Source organism: Coloeus monedula (assembly GCF_965178545.1).
Source record: "Coloeus monedula genome assembly, chromosome: 7".
NCBI classification, from domain to species: Eukaryota; Metazoa; Chordata; class Aves; order Passeriformes; family Corvidae; genus Coloeus; species Coloeus monedula.
The window spans coordinates 35,037,513-35,062,747 of NC_138787.1; the positions used below are offsets into that span (position 1 = coordinate 35,037,513).

The following is a 25,235-nucleotide window of genomic DNA, read 5'->3' on the forward strand; positions in this document are numbered from 1 at the left end:
TTTTCAGCCCAAGGGATGCGTGAGATGTAATCTCACCTTTTGACTGCTGGCAAATATGCATGTTTTCCACAACTTCTGTTAATGATTCATCTTTGCAGACTTTCTCTGGAGTGGGATTTAAGGGAGATGATGGTTACTAGATACAAAGATTCGCTTGACTCACTGTTTTTCTTATGTGCTAAGTTACTCTATTTAAATCCTAAGATTCCCATTGCAGACTCTTCAGTTACAACTAGGAATGCATCCCTGATTTCCAGTAAGTGACTGGATTCTGCCCTGTGAAAGAATGGACATCTTTCACTTCCCAGTTGCAACAGTGTCTCCAATCACTGAACTGTTCAGTTCACAACCCCAAACATCCTGATACTCTGTGTTCTATTTGTGTTTCTCACAAATGACGAGTGTTTACTGTGTTTTCTTCTAAGCAGTGGGCCGCATGAAAACAGCCTGGTCTCCCTGCAAGAATCCTGCTCACTGAATGGAGTAAGTCCTGACTGCGGATGTAAAGCTATTTCCTACAAGGCCTGGTGTGAAAGACTCCAAATAAACAAAAACCGCTGAGACATCTGAAAATACAGTGCAGTGCTGAACAGGTTCCTGAAATGGTTTTGAGAGAACTAGTACTACCAAAAGCAGTATGGCCCTGTCAGTGCAGGTTTTCTCTGAAGGATGAATTATCCAGGGCTCTGAGCCTCACTAATGCAGTTATATCGATTTTGAAACCTCACTGGCCTGGGTATCCTTACACAGCACAATGCTCTGTGTGTGTATTCTTAGTGCTCATTCTCAAGAGAAGCAATTAAGGTGTCACTGGGTCTTAATTGTCTCTATAGAGGATGTTTTCTTTAAAGCCCTGTTTGTTTGAAAAACAAAGCAAAACATACTGCTTAAGTTTTATTTTCAACCCTCCACAGGGAATTTTGCGGTTCTGTGTATGTAATTTACAAATTATCGCACCATTTATTTTTAGAAGCAACTACTTCAATGATGTAGAGAAATTCACCTGGTTCTAAAGGAAACAGATCTGACCAGCAGCTCTCAGAACTGCTGGGTGGTTGAACATGTGAACATGAATGTGCGGAGGGAACAGAAAAGTCCTGGTCAGGGGCTGTGGACTGAAGGGCTTGAAGCCCATGCCTGTGCCAGCCAGGAACAGATCTGTGGGCAGGGTGAGAAGCTGAGAGCCCAACACCAGCCCTGTACATGGGGGAGCAGTCACTGAGGACTGGCTCTGCTCCAGCTCCAATACTGGGGAGCAGATGGAAGTTCTGAGTCTCAATTTCAGGTCAACTTCATCTGAAAAACAAAACAAGAAATAAATAAGTAAATAAGGAGTCCTCAGAGGAGCCTGCTGACCCCTCAGAGCAGAGGTCCAGAGGAGGGCAATGAGGATGATTGGGGGACTGGAACATTTCTCTTAGAAGGAAAGGCTGAGGGAGCTGGGCCTGTTAAGCTTGAGAAGCAATAGCTGAGAGGGGACCTCACTGATGTGTATAAATACCTAAAGGGGGGTACCAAGAAGATGATGCCAGGGTCTTCTTGGTAGTGCCAAGAAACAGAAGCATGGAATGGTTTGGGTTGGGAGGTGACCTCGATGATCATCTTGTTCCACCCCCCTGCCATGGGCAGGGACACCTTCCCCTAGACCAAGTTGCTCCATGTCCTACCCAGCCTGGCCTTGGACACCTGCAGGGATGGGGCAGCCAGAGCTTCTCTGGGCAACCTCTGCCAGGGCCTCACCTCCTTCAAAATAAATTTTTTTCCCTAATATCTGGTCTAAACCTACTCTTTCCATCTGAACCCACTCTCCCTCGTCCTGTCACTACCTGCTCTTGTAAATAGTCCTCCTGACTTCCCAGTAAGTTCCCTTCAAGTACTGCAGGGTCACCCCAAAGCTTCTCTCTTCCCGGCTGAACAATCCCCTTGTCTCAGCCCCTCAGGAGAGGTGCTCCATCCTTCCGGACGGGCAAGAGGACACGAGGCCACGAGAAGGCGCAGGAAGCTCCACCTGAGCACGAGGAAGAACACCTTTCTGGAACAGACTGCCCGGAGAGGGTGCGGAGTCTCCCTCAGCGGAGATATTCCAGACCCATCCGGACGCAATCCTGCGCCACGTGCTCTGGGATGGCCCTGAGCGCTGGGATGGCCCTGAGTGCCCCGATGGCCCGCTGCGGTCCCCAGCATCCCGGGAGCGCTCACCCACAGCCCGCGGGCGGCCCGGCCCCCTCCCCGCCCGCCCCCGCCCCGCCCCGCGCGCGTTCCCGGATGGAAGCGGCGCGTCCCGCGGCCGCGTGACCGCTCCCTCCCGGAAGTGCGGCGGGAGCGGAGCCGTGCGGGAGCCGGGAGGTGCCGAGCGCGGGGCGGGCACGGCCGGGAGCAGCGGGACTCGGCGCGGGCAACGATGCGGCTCCGCCGCCGCCCGGGCTCGCCGCCTTCGCCTCCCGCCGGGCGCCGGTGACCGTCACAGCGTCCCCGCCCCGGCGGAATGAGCCCCGCCGCGCCGCCCCGCCAGCACCGCGATCCGGTACGTGCCGGGCCGGGGCTGCGGGGGGAAAAGCTTCTGTCGTGCCCTCGGGCCCGGGGCAGCGCCGGGAGGTGCTCCGGGAGGGCCGGGCTGGGCCGCGGCCGCCGGGGCGGGCGGTGTCGGCTCTGCGGGGTCCGGGGATCCGGCGATCCAGGGATCCGGCGATCGCTGCCTCGGGCTCCTGCAGGCCCGGGGTGAGCGCTGCCCGCCGCTCGGCCGCGGAGAGCCCCGCGGAACAGCGCGGTGTTTTCCGCCCGTGCCCTCATTACCCCCCGGTGCAGTTTGTTTTGGGAAGTTCGCGTCTTGTAAGAAAGAAAAAAAAAGGTGTGTGTGTATGGGGGGGCTGGTTGGAAGGTTGTTTGCCGTCTTTGGGCTGCGGCAAAGTTTGAGGGACGCTGTGGCAGGGAGTGAATGGTGTGTGAGCAGAGCTCCCCTCGATTCACCGGGCTGCGCGCACCATCTTAGACGTGGTCAGGAAGTGAAGTTGACTCAGGCTGGGTTTCACCTGATGATGTCGTCTGCTGAAATTCCCGGGAGTCCGGGGGAATTTGCATCACACTGAGGCTGTTCGAGGGCACGAGTAGGTGAGAAAGACCGTGAAGAATGGAAAGCAGCAAAACAAAGGAAGCAGCATGGGTGATATCGATGAGCTCTCGGTATTTTTTTTAACTGTAGGGTACTGAAATCAGCAATCAGTTTTAATACTCTTCAGTTCTTTTCTAAAGAGATGTTAAGAGTTATAAAAATAGTATTTGAACAAAAAGGATTGTTTCGAACCTCCTGCCAGGAAGAACAATCTGTGACAGAGTCAAGCTGGGTCCTTCCTTATTCTTATCAGCTCTGCAGAAAGCATTATTTTGATAGATATCCCATATGGTTACAGGAATTTTTACCACAGTGGTTCTGAGCTAAACCATTTGTATGACTGCCAAGGCATTTTGTTTTAACCACTAGAAAAAAAGGTTTTAAAAAAAAAAAAAGTCCCTTTTTCTGTTTTTACTAGAAGTTTTATTATTTCTGGAAACAAATATCCCTTTTTAGAGGGGCACTTAGCAGTTACTGTCACTTCTGAAAGTATTTTACCTGGCTTCTCTCTCTGGGCCTTCTGGGATGTGTGGCCAGGACAACCATAAATGTTTGTGAAGGATTTCCAGTGTGTGTCTGTTGCATGGTATTTCCCCCTCACTCTGTAAGGGGATATTTACTCAGGAAAGGGAAAATAACTTTTAAACAATATGCCTTTTGTATATAAAGCTGCAAACTTGTCAGGCTTTGGTACATCAGCAGAAACCGCGTTTAACTCTCTTCTGGAAATCTGAGATTTTAAATATCCAGAAATATCCTTGGTGTTATATTCCCTTGAAACAGCTTTCTGCCAAACTTTTAACTTTGGTACTTTGCAGTCTGCTTTTAAACTGTCAGTGAAAATAAAGAATTACATTCTGTACTTACATAGGCGGCGCAAGCTACTTGTTGCTATTAAAAACTTGTATATGCTATAGACAAATATAAAATGAATTTGAAAAGCCACCAAGTTTTTTTCCTGGCCCTAGTCACTGGTTTCAACTGTCAGTGCCTGCTGTTTACAGTTTTGCATGTTCAACTGAAATCACATATTCTAAAACTACTTTTTTTCCTTTTTTTTTCTATCGGTTGTGTTTTGCTGTTGATTTTTGTGCCTTTGAAAGCACCTAAACATAAATATACAGGAGAGAATGACACCAGTTGTCATTATCAGCGTAAGTTAGAGTGGAGAAGAAATAGCTGAGGACAGCAATAGGTAACAGTTGACTTGCACTTAGGTCTCATTGACTTTTCTCTTCATTTGTTCCTCCCAGGTTTTCTGTCTGAATTTGTTGTTTTTCCAGCCTTTCATATACAGTCTCTTCGTATCTGGTCACGTTTTTTCTCCTTGCATCTCACCCCCTTGTAGAAGTGGTGGTAATTAGGAATTTGTGCTGTTGAATGTTTCCAGGCCCACAGCGTAGGCTTCTGTGTGTCTTGCCTTACAAAACTACCTCAGCCTGCTTTTTTCTGTTATATTTTCCTGTTGTTGACAAGTGGATATTTTTGGTGTTTTTTTCTCACAGTTTTTGTGACAGGTTCATATGTTCCTTATGAGCATTTCTGTCTCCTTGTCAAAAGCAGTCTGCTTCCTGTGTATTTAGCAAAACCTGGTTGAGACTATGGAAGTCTAAAGTGAGATTGTTACACTTCCCAGAAGCAGCAACCTGATACTTGTAGTCATAAAATCCTGGGATCTTCAAAATACTGTATTCCCAATCAAAGCATGAAGACCATGCATTTTGTTGTGTATGTCCTGGGCCCTGCATTTTTAGGATGAAATAGAAGACACTTCCCTCAGTGCTTGGTTAATGCCTATCTGTGCTCTCCAAGAGGCTCTTGTACCTTGGCTCTTGGCACAGGTTGCCCAGAGCAGCTGTGGCTGCCCTATTCCTGGAAGTGTCCAAGGCCATGTTGGATGGGGCTTGGAGGAACCTGGGACAGTGGAAGGTGTCCCTGCCCATGGCAGGGGGGTGTTGGAATGAAATGATCTTCAAGTTTCCTTCAAACCCAGACCATCCCGTCATTCCACGATGCCCTTTCCCCTCTACAAAATACATGCATATTCACAGGAGACCTTCCTTCCTTTGATTTCTTGAGAAACTTTCCAGTTCATGTTCCTGTGGCATTCTGTTGCTTCTTGTCCCACTCACATCAAAAGGCTTCCTATTGGAATTGTCCCTTCAAATGGAAGTAGGAAATCTCTCATTCGGTTTGTGCTCGGTACTTAGAGGAGATTTGTTGCAACTCTGTGAGGTATTTTAGTGGTGGTAATTTAGATGTTCTTAACTGAGAGAAGATGGTTGCTTGCTTTAGTTCAGTGTTTTTCTTAAGAAGTGTGTGTAACTGTGTTACGGAGAGTGCATAAATGTGGGGGTTTGGTAATGTTTTAGCTATTCAACTTGTGTGGTGGAATTTTGGCAGAAGTGTATGTTCAGTGTTGGAAAGAGCTTAACCTAAAATCCCTCAGCTATAAACCTCAACTCTGTTGGTTTTATTTTATCCAAGTTTAATAGCTTTCCAGTGTGGTTTTTGGTAGCCTGGTTTAAAATTATTCTTTATCAGCTACAAGGTTTTTTATGTTTTGTACAAGGAATCACTTTGCAACCATGCATGCATCTGTCAACGTTGTTGTGATGAGTGTTTGCATATAGCGTTTGGGAAATGTAGTGGAAAGTGAGATACTCTTTCAGCTGTTTCAGAAAGTCATTGGCATGGAATAACCCAGAGAGCTCACATGTCCAAATTCCCTGAATTAGATTACTTATCCTTGATACTGCCTTGCATCTCCCAGAAACCATTTATCACTTCATTTTTTGGTGAAAAATATTACACATGCTACTTTTAATTGTAACAGTTTGTGTCAGCTCATCCACCGCGGTTCTCATGACATTTGCTCTTTGCACTATATTGTGACTTGAATTCTTAAGTAGTTCAAAGGTGAAGTATCATTTGATGTGTAATTTACCTGGCTGCTTTATAGGAAGAAAAAGCAATTGTGTGCCAGGAAGAATGCAACAGAGTAGCTCTTGGCGTAGGCAGTGCTGCTGCTGGTGGAGTAAATGTCTCCAGCAGTTGGGAAACTTCCAAAGTTCATGGGGTGGGAACCTCTTATTGTTGTGCAGTGGAAAGGATCACTGGGTGAAACTTGGGAGCCAAGCTTTCTCTTGGCCTCCTTCCTGGTTGTTCCTTTAATGTTTGTCCTCTCCCAAGAGCTCACTTACCAGTTGGTCAAGTCTTTTGCAAAATCGATTCATGAGTAGGGCTGTGAGTGGAGATGAAGGAAATGGGGGGGGCTATGACTTGTACTTGATGTCTTTCAAATGCCTTGTTTTCTTGTGTACTGAATGTTCAGCAAATTAATTAGACTTGGGTGTCTCTAAAAGGGTTTGGGGTGATTGCCATCAGTGGTTGTTTCCTGAACAACTGAAATTAGGTGTAGGTGCAGAACTCCTCTGGCCTGAGGAATAGCTGGTGTAACTTTCTCCTCTGGTGTCCTACTTTCTAGCTCTCTGTTCCATGTTGACTTTTTCTTTGGAAAACTTCACAAAAGTTTTCATTTTCCTGGCTTTCTTTATTCATATTCAGTTTCTAATTGATGAATCTGGTTTCTCCATTAACATGGCCTGTAGCCTCTGAAGGACAGATGATTTCAATACACAGAGTTTAAGTTAAAAATCACTGGGTTAAGTTGAAATGAAATCTAAATACAAGTAATTTGTTGCTTCAAGCACTTAATATATTAATCTAATTATTCAGATTAGCTAATAATTTCTTTAAATTCTTTAGAGGAGACACATGTTTACTGTCTTCAGCACAGAACACAATAGGGCTCTGAATTACTTCATCTGTAGACATTACCTCAGCAACAAAACCAGCACTCTTTAGTGGCAGTTTTTCTTAAATTTTAAGGCAGATAGATTCCTTGTTAATTGAGTTTAATTTCAGAGTTACTTGTTTGTAATCTAAACTCTTGAAGATAAAACCAGAACAGTTTTGAAACGCATATAGATAACAGGTGGTTAATATAGTTTGCTTCAGCTTCAGGGATGGAGCAATATATAAAGAAAATATTGAACTTTAGCTCCTTTTTATAAGTATCAGGTGTACCAGTGGCACATTGATATTTGCATATCAAATCAAATAACTGTTGCTGTAACAGGACAAAATAGTCATTTTAACTAACGTGTCTGTGCTGTGTGCAAAGTTAATTGCAGCAAAATTATTTGTGTACATCTGGATTTATTCCTATTTTTAGGTGTTTTTTCATGCATTTGGAAAGTTCCACGCAGAGTCTGTATGAGCTTATTTAAAGTCATATTATTTCAGTTCTGAAAATGTTATTCTGGAGACGAAGTTGTCTGAAATCTCTGGCTGATGTGTGTGGTTGCAGGTTAATGTAATGCATTGCTGTCCTGACTGTCCAAGTGGGTGTGATCTCACTCTTGGGTCTGGCACTGCACTTGGCATATGATGGTTTCAGAGGAATAATATGTATGAAATCTATTTTCAGTGTGTTTTTCTGATCTCTGCAGAGTATGTCAAGGTAGATTTTTTCTGTTTCCTTACGTGCATATAGCAAACAATTTTAAATAAAAAATGGCAGCAGAATAATTGCGATGGGTGATATAGCTGCTAAGAAACTGAAACTTCTTATACTGAAGAAGTTTGCATAAATACATTTTTTGTGAGTTTTGCAAAATCCACTGGGCAGGTGGTTGATCCAGGGGAAAAAATACAGTAAATAGATCCAAAAGATTTGAATTAATACTGTTGCATCTCATGAGAGCCTTGTGATTAGGGGAGTTCCTGTCTTGCTTATGACAAAAAACCCCCTTTTTAGTAACATTCTCCTGAAGTGTTGGTTTTCCCTTAAAAAAAAAAAAACAACAGAGGGAGGGAGAAGGAAAGCATGATGGAAGTGAAAGAAAATCTTCCATAGGCAGTAATGCTCAAAATTTGTGTGTGGCAAACTTTATATCCAGAGTTAGTTGCTATGATTAGTTATATTAATAAGATCATCAAGTAAAATCCACCTTTATTCTGTAGTCAGGGGTTTTGAATATTGTTTTACAGGCCAGGCGTAATTTTTAATGATTTAAATAGCAGTTGTGTTTGGAAATGTGCCATCCCCTCCAACGAGTGTGAGACTCTGCTCACTGAGTGCTGAGGGGAAAGATATATGGCAGTAACATCATCAAGTGTTAGTCTGGGTTACTAATAAATTACAGTGTCTGAGCTTTCAGAGGTTTCCAGAGTCACTTGTAGAGAGAGGCTCGGCACTTGGTGTTGGCTGACTTCTTGATTTCCTGATAGTAAATTGCATTTTTTTCCTTCTGTTTGTTTTAGTGCTCTGGGAGAGCACTTTTCTGTGGCGGCACTGCAGGCACTGCTCTGTGTGTGATGAGATGGCCTCGTTGGGATGATTCACAGCAGGGTTGTGTCTTCTGTGGATGGAGGCAAAGAGCAGCAGACTCAGATCTGCTTCTGGTCTGCCTTGTTTGACAGCACTCAAGATGAAACCAAATCTATTTACTCCACAGCCAAGCCACCCCAACAGGCCTGTGCCAGTCTCTTTGCCTTGCTATTTACTTGGGAAATTTTCTTCTGTCTTGAGCAACTAAGACTGTGCTGTACGTGGGGAAACTTACAGGGAACTGCCAAGCTTTGAATTGCTTTTGTTGTGGAAAAAGGGATCTTAAACAGATTATATCTGAATGGTTCTTAAATCCTAAAGTATAAGCAAAACAGTGCCTGGGTGTTTTTTGAACAATAGAATGGTAGAAGTTGTACAATGGTGTACTTGTCTTTGAAATTCAGAAGCCAGTTTCTGTTGGACTAATTTATGAGCTGGACTCGTCCTTCCAACTCAAGATATTCTATGAACTTTTAGGATTTTCTTTATCTCTGTGGGTCTAAACCAGTTTAGCTGCAGTCCAATTCTGAGAGGTCAAGTTTTGCTTGCATTGATGGCTTTTAGAGATTCCTGCTTCATATTCACCAAAGCAAGTGTGTGTGCAGCTCTACCTCTTGTCTTTCTTAGGATGTATCTAATCAGCTGTTGTGGATTAGTTCAATTTCAAGACTGTTTGGGCAAATTAGCATCAAATGCAGTTTGGTCCTCTGGCAGAATTGAGTTTTGGGCTTTTTTTTCTCGATTTCCTAGCTTAAAAGTATCAGTTGTTTTTTTCTCAAGGTCTGACACTCGGGCATAGAGCAGACCTGAAATGAGCTGTGACTCTGAGAATCTCCAAGATGCAGCTGTGTGCACAAATGTGACCACTGGTTTGCCGTGAGAGGTAACAGGGCAACAAATGGATGATCAGCCCCCCTCCTGACAACATCTGTGAGTGTGAGCTTTTGCCTGCTGAAAGCAGTTGTAGCAATTCGATGTGAGCTTTGCAGGTGCTGCCAGTCTGCAGAGGTTAATGAGGAGAACATCGTGCTGCTCTGTACAGCTCCTTTGCAGCAAATGAAAACACCTGTCTCCAAAGAGTGTAGGGCAGTGCTTCTGGCAAACCTTACAAGTTTTAGAAGTAAAGAAAACCAAAACAACCCAAACCACCCCAGACTAGCTGTGAATCTCCTAGGGAAAGATACTTTCTTGTTTGGTTGAAATCAACATTCTGTTGGCTGATACAGACTTCTGTTCCAAGTGCAAAGAAGAAAGTTAAGATTAGCATTTTCAATTTGGTGAACTCTTAATTGTGTGTAACTAAAGCATTTAGGGTAAAAATGTCTTCACTTAATATACTTTCACGTGCCAATGATTTGCTGGAGTAAGAGTAATGGAGTGAAACTAAGGAGGGGAAAAGATCAGTTTGGCTGTATACCAGGAAACAAACCCCAACAGCAATAGATTATTTGAATAGAATAGAATAGTTTCCCAAGAGGAATCGTGGTGGAAATACCCCTATTTTGGGTCCAGTAAAACTAGACTGGGCAATGAAAATGAAAAATGCTGTAAGAAATAATCTTGCATTTCTTCTCCAGGGAAATGTATGGATGACTGCTGTAGGGAATGGTCTGGGATATCTAATACAGAGCACACTGGGTTTCCTGTATTACAGAACAATAATGCAAGGCTAATGCTGGGGGATTTTTATCAGTAGGCTTGGCTGATGTAAACTAGACAGTTATAGCTCTAGCTCTGCTGAGCACTTGGGCTTTCTCTCAGCTGAGGTAAAATTCAACTTTATTTTTCAAAGGCTTAGGGTGGGAAAGAAAATTTAGAGAAAAGCCTGAAAATGGTGTGTACTTAACTTTTCAGTTTGTACAACTAATAGGTACTATCTTGCTAATTTTGAGCTGCTGACTTCAGTGTTGTCAGTCATAGCTACACCACCACCCTCCTGAAAAGTTGGGCATTTCCCGTGTGCTGGGTTTTGCCTTGCTGGGGCTTTTCTGCTGGAACCACCACGGGGATGTGCTTTTAGATTCCAGAGTCTTAGTTGCAGCTATTTTGAGATGTCTGTGACCCCAGCTGCCTGCCCTCTCTTTGCTGGAGTTTACTGTCCCTGGGCAGGGGTGACAGGGTGTATGTGGAGTTTCTCAGCTGTCACAGTCCAGTCCATGGTAGTATTTTTTTCTCACTGGAACAGTGTGGAGAGAGTCATGAACTGGCTCGTGGTGTGGCTGCTGGTTGTGTCTCCTGGCAGAGCACAGGCTTCCAGCAGAGCTGTGGGATGGCAGGGGTGAGATGTTAAGCATGAAGCGCACAGGAGCAGCCAGAGCTTCTGATTTAAGCCCCAGAGCTTGGGTTTGTGTAAACTTGGTTGCTATTGCATGGTTCCAGAGCAAACATGTACTTAAATAAGCATTTTTTTAATATCATGTTCTAAAAAAGCCTCAAACCTTTGTGACTGTTATGGGCTGCCTCTTCAGTAAGTGTCTTAGGGTTTTCCTGTGTGTAGTCCAACTGCTGTTCCCATCTTTTGCCCCAAAAAGGAGAAATTCTTCATGTTAGAAGTACTACAGATAATGTGAAGTGTAGTACATCCTTAACCTATAGGTTTTCTAACTTAGGGATGTATATATGTGATCGCAATTGTGTAAGGATGAGTAATTCTGTTCGCTCAAATGATGCAGTGATAGATGGGGATTAAAATCAATAAATGCTAAACACAGTATTTAAATTTTCTTAGGTATATCTTGAGTCTGTTTTCAGAGAAGATAATAACTGAACAAATTGCAAAACTGCTTGAGTTTAATAGACCTTTCAGACATCTGTTACTGTGTTGTGGATCATCCAGCAGGAAACTTAGTTTAATAGTTAGCTGTTTAGGAAATACAACAGCAGTTCTTTCAAAAAGATCAATTGTGAAGGGATACAAATCCTCCTAATTAAAAAAACAATCCTATTTTTTGCAAAGTTCATTTTTTTTTCTACTACTAGTAAAAATCTTAGGAATTTATGTAAGCATAATTGGCTTATAAGACAAACTTTTAAACAGAAAAAAAAAAAATTTCAAGCCACAGGCATTTCATGCCACTGAATAAGTGTGAGCCAGGTAGTGGGTGGCTGTTACACAAATCCTTCTGTGATCAATGAGAAAGGGACATGGCTTTTTTCACTCTTAAATAGTTTGGCCTTCATAAGCTGATGCTACCTTAAACTGTGTCATCCAGCTGGAATATTGCTTCACATGGTAGACTGCAGGAGTAACTTTGTCTTGGGCCTTGGAATGTCCACTTCAGACATAACTATTTTGATTGGCTTTGTTTGTTTCCTTCATTTTTATATTCATAAATGTACTCTTTCTCAGCCAAGAAGTGATGATGGTGTTTTTCCCAAGAATTTGCCTTCTCTGTAATTTGAAAAACAAAACTGATTCCCTGAACAAATACTGATAGATAGTTTTACATGTAACACTTACATGTTAATGATATTATACTATGTAATACTTTATTTTCTGGTGATCATTTTATGAGAGGAAATGAAATAAGTATCTCTGTAACTAGACTAGTATCTCTGTAACCGTTTATTTTGAGTGGATTTTTACTGAATGAAAGACTTACTTCAGATTTTTTTTTTTTTCCCAAAAAACCAAGCCCTGAAAATTTCACAAACTGTATTTGGTTTCTGAATTATGTATTTACTAGGAATAAAAACTTGGAGGAATGGAGTGTTATTTGTCAGTTCAGCTTCAGAAGGTGATCTTTATTTCAGCCAGTGATAAAATATCAGTATTTCCAGAGAAGGGACAAAGAGTTAATTCATAACAGCTTTGTGTTTTGTGCAGTGTTCTGCCCTGCTCAGGAAAAGACTGTCACCATCCAAATGGAATATGCAGTACATGCATGTTTAATTTGTTGGTGTGACCCAGGAGGGAACCACTTTGATCCTGGAGGCTCGAGCCCTGGGAAGAAGGGGGATGCTGGAAGGAAGAGGCTCAGCAGGAACTGATCACCCAGTTCACAATGTGCTTTTCTTCTCGCTCTTGAGGGAGCAGGACAGGGTCACTGATTTGCTTGGAGAACTATCTGTGGGTTGGGTTCTGGCAGGCTGGATTTGACTTTCGGGGTGTGTTGGGTACTCTGCAGAAGACAGTTTGTTTAGCCATTGCTACCAGCAATTTGCTGGCTGCAATCCCTCACTGAAATACCAAGATAAACCATTGCTATGGTCAGTGGTTAATGTGCAACACCTCGTGTGCACCTGCTCCACTGTGACTGCCCTGACACAACTCCTGGGATCTGCTTGTTGCACTGAGCTGCTCCTAGTGAGAGAGCTGGCCCAACATCCTCTTAACAGGGCTGTTCTTGAAACAGGTTTATGAAGTGTTTTGTGGGCTTATTATTGGGGGTGTAGAAAATTCTTCTTTGTGTCTTCCTATGTATGTGGTGCTTTCTTAATGAGCTAGTCACTTTTTTCAGTGAAAAAGTTGAGATAATTCCAGCACAAGATGTAAGAGACTGGGAATGTGCTCTTGTCTAGCTCTGAGAGGTTGAAAAGTAACTTCGTTTAGAATGTTGATAAATACTCAATTTTAGAGAAGGAAACAACACAATGTTTTTGAAAGTCATGTTATTGATGTAGGAAGTCACTTTGAATCTTAAGATCTCATTTTAAAAGTTAGGAAAGTAGAGAGCTGATCCAGCTTGTGATGAAAATCTTTGTAAGTACATTTTTTGGAAGGTAGCCTGTGCTTTCTTTACACTCTGTGTGCAGGTAATTAATTAACAATAATCAATTTGAGATGGCTTTAAATTTAGCACAAGTATTTGTTTGACTAGGAGAGCTCTTCAGCTAATTCCTAAATAAAATGTGCTTTGAGAAATCCCCCTTTTTTATCTTATTTCTGCCTACTGCTCACTGTAGGAGGATCAGCTCCTCAAAGATCCCGAGTTAACAGAATCTGGTCTATTTGCAGAACGATTATCAGGTGAAGCCAGTACCTTCCTTAACAGACCAGTAGAAGAAGTGATAAGCCCATCGTGTTTGGGGTCTGGAAGCACAAGCAAAGAACCTTTGACCTTTTCTACTTTTTTTTAAGTAGGACAGTGAACACAAACCCTGAATTAAATCATCACTGACTTCTGTACAACATTCAGTATGAATATATCACTTCATTAGAAAAAACCCAAACAAAGGAACTTGACACCCTTTAAGAATATATCTTATTTTCCTTTTGAAAGCCAGAAACTTCATTTACCCCATCCATTAAAGCTCATTTTCCTGTTCCCAGTGTATGTTTTCCCTGATGGTCAGACATTTCAGCCTGGCAGAATGGCCACACGGACTGGTTTGTTGAGCCCTGTCCAGACAGGCACAGCACTGCCTGAAAACTCTTGGAGCTATTGTCTGATAATGTTCCATCATTTCTGCTGCTTTGTTCATGATGGCCTGCAGAGTAATAAATGCAGGTTCTAGCATGAAAATTGTCCCTCTAAGTTGTTTCATCCTGCAGATAGCAGACCTGTCTTCCTGCCCTTCACTGATTTAATTCCTCCCAGTCATTCTCCGACTGGTTTTGTGAACTGCAGCTCTCTCTGTTCCCAACCATTTGGTCTAATAGGCTGTGATGAGGGGTTGGTACTTGGAAGAACCATTTTGTCAGGGCTGATGACAGTGGCTAATCAATGATTCATAAACAATGTCTTCAAAGTAGTATTTAGTCTCCTCCCCATGCAGAGCACAGTAGGGCAAAGGGTGAGTGTGTATTTGCATCTCTGTTTTCACCTTCAGGGTCTCCTTTGCCCTGGTGACCACTGGTGGCCACTCAGCATGGTCTGACTGTCAGTCTGAGGACTGCAAAAGTCCTTCTCAAAACATCTCTGCACTTCAGGACAGCATCTTTAAACCTTGTGTTCTTTCTCACCTTGAAGTTCTGAAAAATGTCCCTATGACCTCACCCAAATCCCAATTAACTGATTAAGTAAAGTGAGGGGCAGATCTGCAGTGCTGCTAAACCATTTCCATCCTTCTGCCTGTGTTTTGGTACACGTTAACAGAGCATCAGATGCTCTGTTTATTCCTTCTCCATTATTCAGTTTGTCTTGGTTGGTCCCTTGTTTTTTTTAAGTTGTGTGCCCAGGCGTACTAAAAAATACAGACAGCTCCTCAGCACAGACTCCCAGCATCAAGGATTTAAAGTTACTGCTTTCTGCCAGTTTTCTCAGTCTAAAAATGTGATTGGCATAGTAAATCCTTGCAAAAAAAGTGAGGTGGAAATCTGATCCTAAGAGATGTACCAGAAGGTCATGAAAATCAGTTGTCTGGTTCTAGTACTGTAAAGGGGAAACTTTACAAAAAGCTGAGGCTATTCAAAAGGACCTGGGAAGTGTACTTAGGTAAAATCAGGTCTTCCTTAAATAAAGGCCCTGCAGCAGGTGGAAGCAGCCTCTGAAGTACAGATGCCCTGGGTAGATCAGGTACAGAGACAAGGCAACAGATGGACCTGAAAATAATTGCAAATAACTACCTTTGCTTGGAATTAAATTCTCAGTGAATCAAGATGATTTAGCTGTGAGACAGGAGTGGGCAGATAACTAGTGGTAGCTGGCCCAAGGTCACCAAACACTTTCTTAAAAGAGATTGTGTACAGCAGTTATTTTCAGGCTTTTCCAATTTAGAAACCACTTCAGAGCAAATTTGGCTCAGATCTGCTGTTCCTTCATGGTTACTGGAAGCTGACTGGTCTAATGGACTGAAGAATTGAGGTACAGATGAGAGACGAGACAGTCCTGTGCATCTCATGCAAATGACAGAATAAGGAATGGGCTGTATTTCTTCCTGCTTTTAGCTTTGGAGAATTGAGGAGCAGCAAGCGGGTTCAGTAAGGCTGAGGTAAGCTGTTCTAACCCTTTCAGGATATGGTTTTATGTCAAATCTGTTGCGTTTGGGGAACAGCTTCAGTTGTTACCACTGATTAGGATGTGCTTCCAGAAATAAGGGTAATATAAGTGCTAATATTTGCTTTACAAAAGCAGAAGTGGTTATGTATCCTTCCCAGGAATTGTACTCTGGGTGGTTCTGTACAGAGAATCAAAACCAATTGTAAACATGTAAGTAAAAACTCTATAAACACAACATGCACAATATATGTGTTTCCTGCTTAAAAAAATATGAGGCAAACAAGCTCAGTTATCTTAAATTTAGGGATGCTGCTTGTTTTTCATTTACGGAAAGTACTAATGAAGTACTGAATGCTGCCACAAATACAAGCCTTATTTGGGGAAAACTCATTTATTAAAGACAGCTGAATTGTATTTATGATTAGTTTTCAATGTCTCAGGGATCCATATCTTGCAGGAGACCTATTCAATATTTTGTTTTCACCCTGTCATAGCAGATCTGTTGGTAGAGATTCGTTAAGGGATATGATTATAAAGCATCTGCTTCCTCATCTGGTGAAAACTGAGAATTAGCTTTCTTTTCAAGGTCTTATACTTACGTGATTCAGAGCAATCCCCTGTCAGCAGGCTTTGATGTGGAAAGGCTACTTCATACTGTGAGTGAGAAGCAGTACCAGAAAAGGCAGGTGGGAAAACATCCAGTGAGGATCATAGCAATTCACACAACAGAATTCTTCCTGTAGGAATAATAAACTTGTTCACATCATGACTGAATTGTATGTGCTCTCGCAGTGTCTTTTTACCAATGTTTGCATAAAACCTTGTTTCTAAGTGTTGCTCTGTCCCTGGAGAGTTCCATCATGATTAGTGATGTGCAATCACATCTTTTGAGGAAGACAATGAATGCTGTTCTGTCACAGCAAAAAAGAGCTATACAGTGAAGCAGTCAAATGTTGCAGAAAGATGGTTGCTTTTAAGTGATAGCAGGGTGTGTTTAAAGAAACTTTCTGTACTAAGAGAAAATGTTTTGTGGCAGAAATAATTGACTATCTTCTGGTTTGATTAGGGTTCATTTCACTTCTTAGCAGTTTAATGGAGCAGCTTAAGTGAGAGGCTGTGCTTGTGACAGGAAGCTGTCTACAGCTGAGAGCAAACCCTCCCTTGAAGGAGAGCCAGCCAGGAAGCCAGAGCTGCCCTCTCATGGGCCCACCTTCTTTCATGAGCCAGGCCCAATGACTGCTCTGTAGCCAGCTGTGAGGGATCTGGGCAAGTGACTCAGTTCCTGATGGGCAGAAGGAGTTGTAGTGCTCTGTTAGGTGGTGGTAGTCCATAACCAAATCACTTTATTTGTTGTTGGAAAGTTCTGCAGGGCTGGGTAGTTGACTGAAGCTGTTTTCCAGCTTTGTCCTTTGAGAGGGAACGAGCACATGGTTGATTATAGTTCTTCAGCTGTGTCTGTTGGTGTTAAAGATAGAAGGCACCTGTGAAAGAAAATACTACTTGAAGGGCAGGTTTAATTTCTTACCCTCCATTCAGAAATCTCAGGGTTGCGTGAACCTATTCTACTCCCAGGTGGCTGAGTGTTCTTCTGTATTATGTCTGGGTGGAAAACTAAGGCACTGTACTAATAACTGAGTGCTCTGGGTACTCTGCAAATCAAAGGAGAAGAGCCTGAAGAAAGTTATAACACTTCTGGAGTGGGCAAAGTGGTAATTTGCAAAGGGGGTGTCAATAATGTCATTAGTGGTGGTGTGTGATGCAGAGGTGCTTATTTTTATAAATTACTGTGTGAGGGCTCAGCCTGCAGGTTTTGAGCTCCAGTGGTTGTTAATGTGTGACACCCAGCAGAGCCATTGTCCTCTTTTCAGGTTTAATTTTCAGATGCATCATTTAGTAAACACAGTAATAGGAGTTTTTGTGTTTCCCACACCTCAAAAAGGATGAACAAAATGTATGAATTACTTTTTTTAGGAGAATTGCTGAAGTTTGGATTGCTCTCTTGATACTATAAACCTGCAATAAGTGGCAATGTCAAGGGTTCCCACCCCACCTCCTCCTGGGGAGATGTCCAGTGGACCTGTGGCTGAAAGCTGGTGTTACACACAGGTAATCTACATAAATTCCAATGGCTTTATTTTCTTTTATTGTCATAATAATTGTTAAGAAAAACCAAATTAAAGTTATTGACATATCGAAAAATTATAGCTGACAGCCTAAGTAGTTCTCATAGTTAATGCTTGGTATGCAAGTTAAATTTTCTTAACATTTTCTGATCTTTTGTTCAGGTTAAAGTAGTAAAATTTTCGTACATGTGGACCATTAATAACTTCAGTTTTTGCCGTGAAGAAATGGGTGAAGTTTTAAAGAGTTCTACATTTTCATCAGGGCCAAATGACAAAATGAAGTGGTAAGGTTTTTATCTGAGCAAGTGCTTTGGTTTTTTTCTGGGTTTTTTTTTACTCACAAAAAAAGTGAAGTTAAATTACAAATAAATGTTAAAACTTGGACACTTCTTGGAGTTTTACTGTAGGTATGGATTGGTTCTAATTTCAGAGTGTCGGCAATCACAAGGGAAATCTTTATTTCAGTAGCATTTATTACTGTGTCTTGTAAAAGTATTTCTGAATTTATTCTGGGTACCATTTAAAAATTACTATTTCTTCTTTTTTTTTTCAGGTGCCTGAGAGTGAATCCAAAGGGATTAGATGATGAAAGCAAAGACTATTTGTCATTGTATTTGCTTTTAGTCAGTTGTCCAAAAAGTGAAGTCAGAGCAAAATTCAAATTTTCCCTGCTGAATGCTAAAAGAGAAGAAACGAAAGCAATGGGTAAGGGGATATTAATGTGGTTTTGTAAGAGCATCCTGAAGAACATCAGCAATGTAATTTTTTTTCAGTTGAGAGCAGAATTTAATACTGAGATAAAATTTAAAAATACCTTTTTTCATTTCCTTTTAGAAACGTAATTATAAAATCCTGTTCATGTTTCACATGTTTCTGATCACTGAGCTGTGTTAATTCTATCCTGAGCGGTATAAATTACAGCACGTTGCCAACTGCTGTTATTCCAGGTCCTTGTCACTTAGTTTTTCCAGCAGATTATTCTTGCTTCCTGTTAGTAGAGGTGTATTTGCTTGTTCGTAGCTCCAGTGGAAGTGTTTGATTTCTATAGTTCATTAGGATAAGCATACGTGGCTGTTTTTTTTAGACATCCTTTACAATATTTTGGTCTATTTCAGCTGATTTGCACTGTAATCAGTTTAAAAACATGAGCCATGTACCCAGGGAATTAGAAGACTTTGAAATAACTGGTGATTTGATTTAATTGTTGTGTTGATATGAAAAATGTATGGAAAGCTCTTAGTTTCAAACTTGTGAGCACAACCTTCATTGGAAATGCTTTTTGGGAAAGCTGGGATTCTTGTGAAAATGAATAATTTAATGCTGATCTGCACTGAATTTGTGCTGCTTCAACTCCTGTCTGTGAAGAATATCTCTTCTTTTCTTCCCTTCTACTCCAGGACTTAAGAGATGTTTCAGGCCCTGTTTTGTTGCAAGTTCTGCAAGTCTATAGTTCTGCAGTGTTTATAGCCAAAGTTCACGCTATTTCTCCTTATGTAACTAGGCCCACTTGTAATCTCTAAATTAAATCCATAGAACTGAGTTCAAATGTTAAAATTAAATTATTGGACTCTTTGGAAGGAAGGTAAATATATATGTTTCACATGCATGTTTCACTCTATTAATCCTCTTACACTGATGGAGGTGGTTTCTTCAGTCTCTGCAAGCTTCCTGCTTCTGGAGCAAAGCTACACTTGTGTACATTTGGAGAATGTATACATTTGGACTTGACACAGTCCGGAAGTGGATTGGTGTTTGTAATAAAATGTGAAACTGCATCAAAAACTATTTGGAGATAATGACAGAAGTGCAGAATTGTTGAGTTTGCACAGGAGCTCTGGAGGCTGGCTGGCCCCAAACCCCTGGTGAAAGCAGGGTCAGCCTGAGCAGTTTGCTTGGACCTGTGGTGCTTTGAGAGCTCCAAGGATGGAGACTCCACAGCTTATCTGGGCAGCCTGTTCTAGTCTTTAGCTGTGTCCTGCTTGTCCTTTTTTGCCTTATGGGGTTCATTGTGGGTTCTTGTTGATTTGTTGTACACAGGACCCCCATATCCAGTGACCTGATTGTTCCTGACAGTAGGGCTGCAGCAAACACCCAAATCCTGGCCCATCAGCTCTCTGTTGGTTCATCATCCCCTGCAGTGCTAAAAATCCTATGAGTGGGTGTGTCTTCAGCTTCTGCAATAGTATCTGTGCTGTGTTTGGCACCACAGGAGTTATAAATATCTTTTCACTTTGGGAAATTACCAACAGAAGTCTTATTTCTTGGACTCTCCAGCCATTTGCCATCTGCTTCTGTAGATGCTGTGTATTTACTGAGACAGGGAAATGATGCCCCACTTCCAATGTCCCTTGTAAATTGATAATTCATGCATAGGCTGCTGCTTCAAGGGGTGAAGCTGTGTATGAAACAGAGAGCAAGCTAACATTTTAACTTTATTAGAAGAAAAATACATTTGCACTTTTATGCTGCTCTATTTTTGCTCTTAATTTTGGGGGTTAACACTGGTTGTTGCTGCTAAGAGTGAAATCTAAGTCTGCAGAATAAAGAAGTGGGCTGAATCTAAAAAAGAAATTTTTGAATCCTTTTGGAACGTGAGTTTCTGAATCTTTTTCACTCAGTTTAATGAGGTTAAAAGTTGGTGAAAATGTGAAAACACTAATCCAGATGCCAAAAAAAAAGCCTAGACAATATTTTTTTAAAATGTGATTTTCTTCTTTGGTATACAGATTTTCAGATGTGAACAGTGTTGTGTGTTTGTTGTGTCACCCTCAAAGCCCACACTGCACTTCAGTAAGTGCATTTTCCTCTGCTTCTGTGCTCTGTGTGAACAGGGGGGTTGTTGAACTGGGAGTGTGATGAAGTGGCAGTGGTAGAGACCTCACACCTCCTGCAGTGTCAGCTCCCAGGTGGTTTGTATTCTGAAAATACAGTGAAAATCTCGATAGGATATTTTGCTTGATGCAATCCTAGTGAAGAGCTGTTGTGAATGTAATTTTTCCAGCTCTTGGTGGTGAGGGCAGTGTGTGACACGTGTGTGTTTTCTGTGGTACGTGGTCAAGTGTGTTCCAGTGATGCTGCCAAGGTCAATAGTACAGGGAAGTCTGGCTTTGCTGATGGAGGTTGTAGAAGGAATGATATTTTAACAGATTCTGTCATGAAAAACGTGTTGCTTTTATTACAAACTTCTGACTTAAACTTTTAAATTGCTTTTTGGAAGGCTGAAGCATCTCTGCATACAGCAAATGAGATGGTGACATGTTTTTTGCCCAGCTTTCTTGGAATCAAAGGAAAGTTCTTTCTTAAAGAACTCTTCATGAGATCCCTCCCCACTTCCCCCTATGGTCTTATTTCAGAAGTATTTTTGCTGTCTTAATTTTGAACAATCTTTCTAAATATAATTCAGAATGTGCTTTATTCTACTTAGATTCTCAAAGCCATTTCCAAATAACCTCTTTCTCCTATTTGAGCTAAAGTATGTGGTGCTCTTTCCTTTGGCTAATTTGTGGATCAAGTGGCCACTTTTCAGTGAACCTGCCATGTAAAATGTGCGATTTTACTGAATTTACATGTGTTTGCACTGAGATGACTGTGGGAATTCTTTTTTGGCTGTGAACATTAGAACTGGGAAAAAAAAAGTTGTGTGGTCACAGCAAATCTGATGGATTAAAAAAAAATTCTTGTAACTAGGGCTAAAAGGTAAATACAAGTAATATCTTTTAATGACAAAAAAGAGTTTACTACTTGAAATCTTTTATTTCTGTTTTGCTATTTTAATGCTTTTACTGTATTTTAAACTGATTTCAACCTGTGAAACAAGATTTTCCGTTTCAGGAAGAAGTCAAACCACATTGTTATGACAACTGCAGAGCGTTGTCAGGATGGGTTTGTGGTGACAAATTCATTGTAATGGTGCTTCCCTCTGAACAATTCCTGTTTTGACACATTGGCTTTCTTAAACACTCACTGAAAAAACTCCTTGTGCTGGATGGTGCCAGAGAGATCTAAGGAGATGATATGGTTTGAATTGCAAATTGTGCTCTACTAAGTTCTATCAAGTATTTTATAAAATAACACTATTACAATATTAAAAAGGTTTTAATCCGTTCTGTGTTTTCTAGAAACGTGACATGTGATCCAAATGTGTGAAATTGATTCATTTTTTTATTAACACTTAGCCTTGATGTGGAATGAGGTGTTATTTGTTAATATTTTCCTTTAACTTGCTGTATTTGTACACAATTTTTTATCAGAAAGCCAAAGAGCGTATCGATTTGTGCAAGGCAAGGACTGGGGGTTTAAGAAATTTATCCGAAGAGATTTTTTACTAGATGAAGCTAATGGTCTTCTACCAGATGACAAGCTTACATTATTTTGTGAGGTGGGTATTCATTTTTAAGTAATAAAATTTTAAATAAAATGTTTTCTGCTCTAATAAGTAGAGATTTATGTTTATTTAAGCAGTAACATGCTCTAAAATTGTCTTCTGAAATCTAGAAGCTTGGTAAAATATACATTGCTTTGTCTGCATTGCATTTTGTTCTGTTTTTTGGTGCTTGTACACTGAGGTGTAGAATGTTGACTCGATCACTTGTAAACTGCTGGACTTCTCCATGAACTTGTCACAGTTACATCAGAATCAACTGTAGAATTATTTATGCCAAAGGTAGCTAGTGTGTGCTATCTACAGAAATGCTGTTTTACTGAGGTCACTTTTATTTAAAGAAGTTGTGTTTGGAATTAGAGGATTGGTTTTCACTGGATAAGCAGAAGGAAATGTTCACATACTGGTTCACATTATAAAAGAAAACCCTGCTAATTGTCAGAATCTCTATTCCTGTAATATCCTAATTGATGGCTTTAACCAATGAACATGTCTTTCCAGTAAATTAAACACTTTATTTTTGGGCTAATTGTTACATTTTGTTTTCTGAGCAAATGCAAGTATCTTCTAGAAGGTGTGTTTGATACTGAAAATTAATATTGAGAGCTGTGGTATGAATTTAACTTCATGGTGTATTGTGGGTCCGTTCTTCTGTAATATCATTTATGTTCATAACCTAAATTTTCATATTAAATTTCAGTAAAAAGCTTAGTGTTAGAAATGGAAAGTAGAGAAAGTAGCAGTGTAAGTGGACTGTATGTTGAATATACATTGGCTGGTTATCTGGGCTGCCATAAAGTGATTAGTGACTTAGGAGGATGATAGATGCTCTAACTGCTAATAAGTTTGCTTTGATCTGTGTATTTACAGGAAATGTGTAAAATTGTCTTGGCAAGATTACAATTTAATTATATGTCATTATGCTGGGTAGGAAGAATAATTGAAATGTGGCCCTTGAGACTAGATACTGCAAATATAGTGCATCTTATTTTCACTTAGACAAGTTAAATTAGCTGCATGATAAATTTGTTTTGAATACAATTATTTGGGTGATAAAAGCAGATATAACAAGTGTTTTATGGTTCTGTAAAGATACTTTTGAGTATTTTCTCTTCTTAAGTTGTCCTCTTAATGAACACTTTGATGTAAATGAGCAGCTCTTAAAAGTAGCATTTGGTTTTGGAATAGATCACTCTAATTTTAGAGATTAAGTTTGTTTAAGAAATGTAAGTAGAAGAAATACTGAATTTTCCACAGAGAACACTGTTACTTAAATTCTGATGCTAATCACTGACAAAATGTCTTGATGTTTTAATGTGAGTAGTTTTTGTGAAATGTTGGACCTACTGTGATTATAAATGTGGAATGAAGTAAAACATTTAGTTGTTCACAGCAAGTGTGTTAAAATAACTTCTGGCTTGTTTCAGGGTGAAGGAAAAACTTGGAAATCCAAATATTTTAAGAATTTCTTTCTTTGGATGTGTGATACCAGCTCTTCAGCTGTCCTTAGAAATGACAGGTGTTGTTTGAAGCACCTGTTTCTATAGACAAGCCTGAAGTTTTTGTCCTTTCACAACTTAACTGTTAAATTCCAATTTCCATGTTTGCCTTCCTACTTGTTTCCTGTTTGGAAAACTGGCTTACCACTTCTTAAGCCTATACTGCACTTGGCTTGATAAAACTTGTCAGATGTAGCAGGTATTCAGTGAAGGTAACTGATCACTGACTGTGTTGGTTGGCCCTTCTTCCTGTTGGGTTGCAGGAAGATTATTTGGTTCTCTTTGGCAGCAAAGATACTCATTCTGTGTTGCCAGAGGTTTTCAAGATCATCTGGATATGCCCTTGGATTGGAACCTGAAGGGCTGATAAGTTTAATACTTTGTGAAGTCTGGTGCTGCCACCAGCAAGTGACCTAGTGATGAAATACAACCTCAGTGTTTTAGACACACTGTTCTCTGTTTGACTGAATTCTCCCTTCCCATATAATCCAAAAGTACTGAAGCCTTGCAGATGTTCCATTTGCTAATGGAATAGCATATTCTCTGCTATCACAGATCTCTTACCTGGCTTAGTAGTCTCAGGAATCACTTATATCACCCTTACTATTGGATTACCACAGATTCAAAATCAAGAAAATCACGGACATTATCCTTGTTAACTGTGATCACACAGAACTTGTTTGAGTTGACAAGTTTTCGGTAGTTATATGGGATTAACTTAGTTGGATTTCAGCTTTATTTAAATTAACTATAAATAGTAAGATTAATCTTTAAAAGACAATACATGCCAGGCCACTTGGATGGGAGAGACTTGAATTAAAACCTTGCATGGGTTATATATCTTAAGAAGATGATTTGTAATAAATGCTTGTGTTGCACATCTCTCAATGAATAGTAGAAACTATTCTAAACCAGAAGTTTGGAAGGTCAGAAATCAGTTTAAGTGCACTTAAAGAGTGTGTAGGTGACTTTCCCTAGACACTGTCTGTAGCTAACAAAATGATGCTGTGTGGACAGCTGGGATCATGAACATTGAGTCAAGGCTCTGGAAAAACATAACTCTCCTCTGGCAACAGAAGATGAGCTTGGCTAAGCTAAAACTTCTTTTGTGTGTATGAATATGTCCTGAAATCACTGTGTATGGAAACTGGGAAATAGCTCTATAGATTTTTTGCTGTTATAAATGTACAGTCTTACTGTGAAAGGGAAATTTTGCTGTGCTTTGGGTTTCTTCTGTTTTTTTTTTTTTTTTTAAGGTGGAAGAATGTAAAGGAATTTCTTGTATTCACAAGGGGGTATGAGACGATACAGGGAATTAGGCAGTGATTCATATCCCCAAGCTGCTGTCATAATTGGATCATCCTCCTCCTCTTCTGGTCTGGAGTTTGGTTTGCAGTGCTCAAACTTTCTGTGAAGCTTAGCTGGGCTGTTTTTGCTTTATCCCAGATTTATTCCAGATGCCTTTGGAAATCAACCAAAGCCCTGATCCTAGCAGTATCAGCATTTTCTCTTAATATGTAATCCTAATTTTCTGTATTTGGGAGATGAAGTGATCAAGATGTTGTAGTATGGCTCTTTACAAAGGTTTTATTCTCAGGTTGTGCTCTCAGACAAGAGAAGCAAAACCTGCTTAGCTCTTCTGTTTCCCCAGCACACTGATTAAAAGGACATAGTATGTGAATACAACTGAAAAAGCAGCAGGGAGTGCTGCTGTCCTGTTTACTTCCTATATGAAAGACTTAAACATGAGGAATAATGGCAGAATATTCACTTCAAAAGCACATATTTCAGTTTTCTGAACTGGTTCTGTACAGAAGCTACATCCTGTGAGCATGCATTTCATTATT

General features: G+C 40.8%; 1 protein-coding gene across 4 annotated transcripts in view; it reads left to right on the forward strand.

The window, feature by feature from the left end:
• Positions 1-2,311: 2,311 nt before the first annotated feature.
• The window catches only part of SPOPL (speckle type BTB/POZ protein like), a 33,347-nt gene continuing 10,423 nt past the window's right edge, over positions 2,312-25,235 (forward strand). For all 4 annotated transcript variants that reach the window (XR_014226580.1, XM_082285212.1, XM_082285213.1 and 1 more), the window contains exons 1-5: positions 2,312-2,524; positions 17,357-17,491; positions 17,671-17,792; positions 18,062-18,213; positions 21,759-21,886. Coding sequence is in view for 3 of the 4 variants with exons in the window: in XM_082285212.1 (XP_082141338.1) it covers positions 17,414-17,491; positions 17,671-17,792; positions 18,062-18,213; positions 21,759-21,886 (480 nt within the window). In the remaining variant the exon portion in view is untranslated. The remainder of the gene's footprint in view (positions 2,525-17,356; positions 17,492-17,670; positions 17,793-18,061; positions 18,214-21,758; positions 21,887-25,235) is intronic.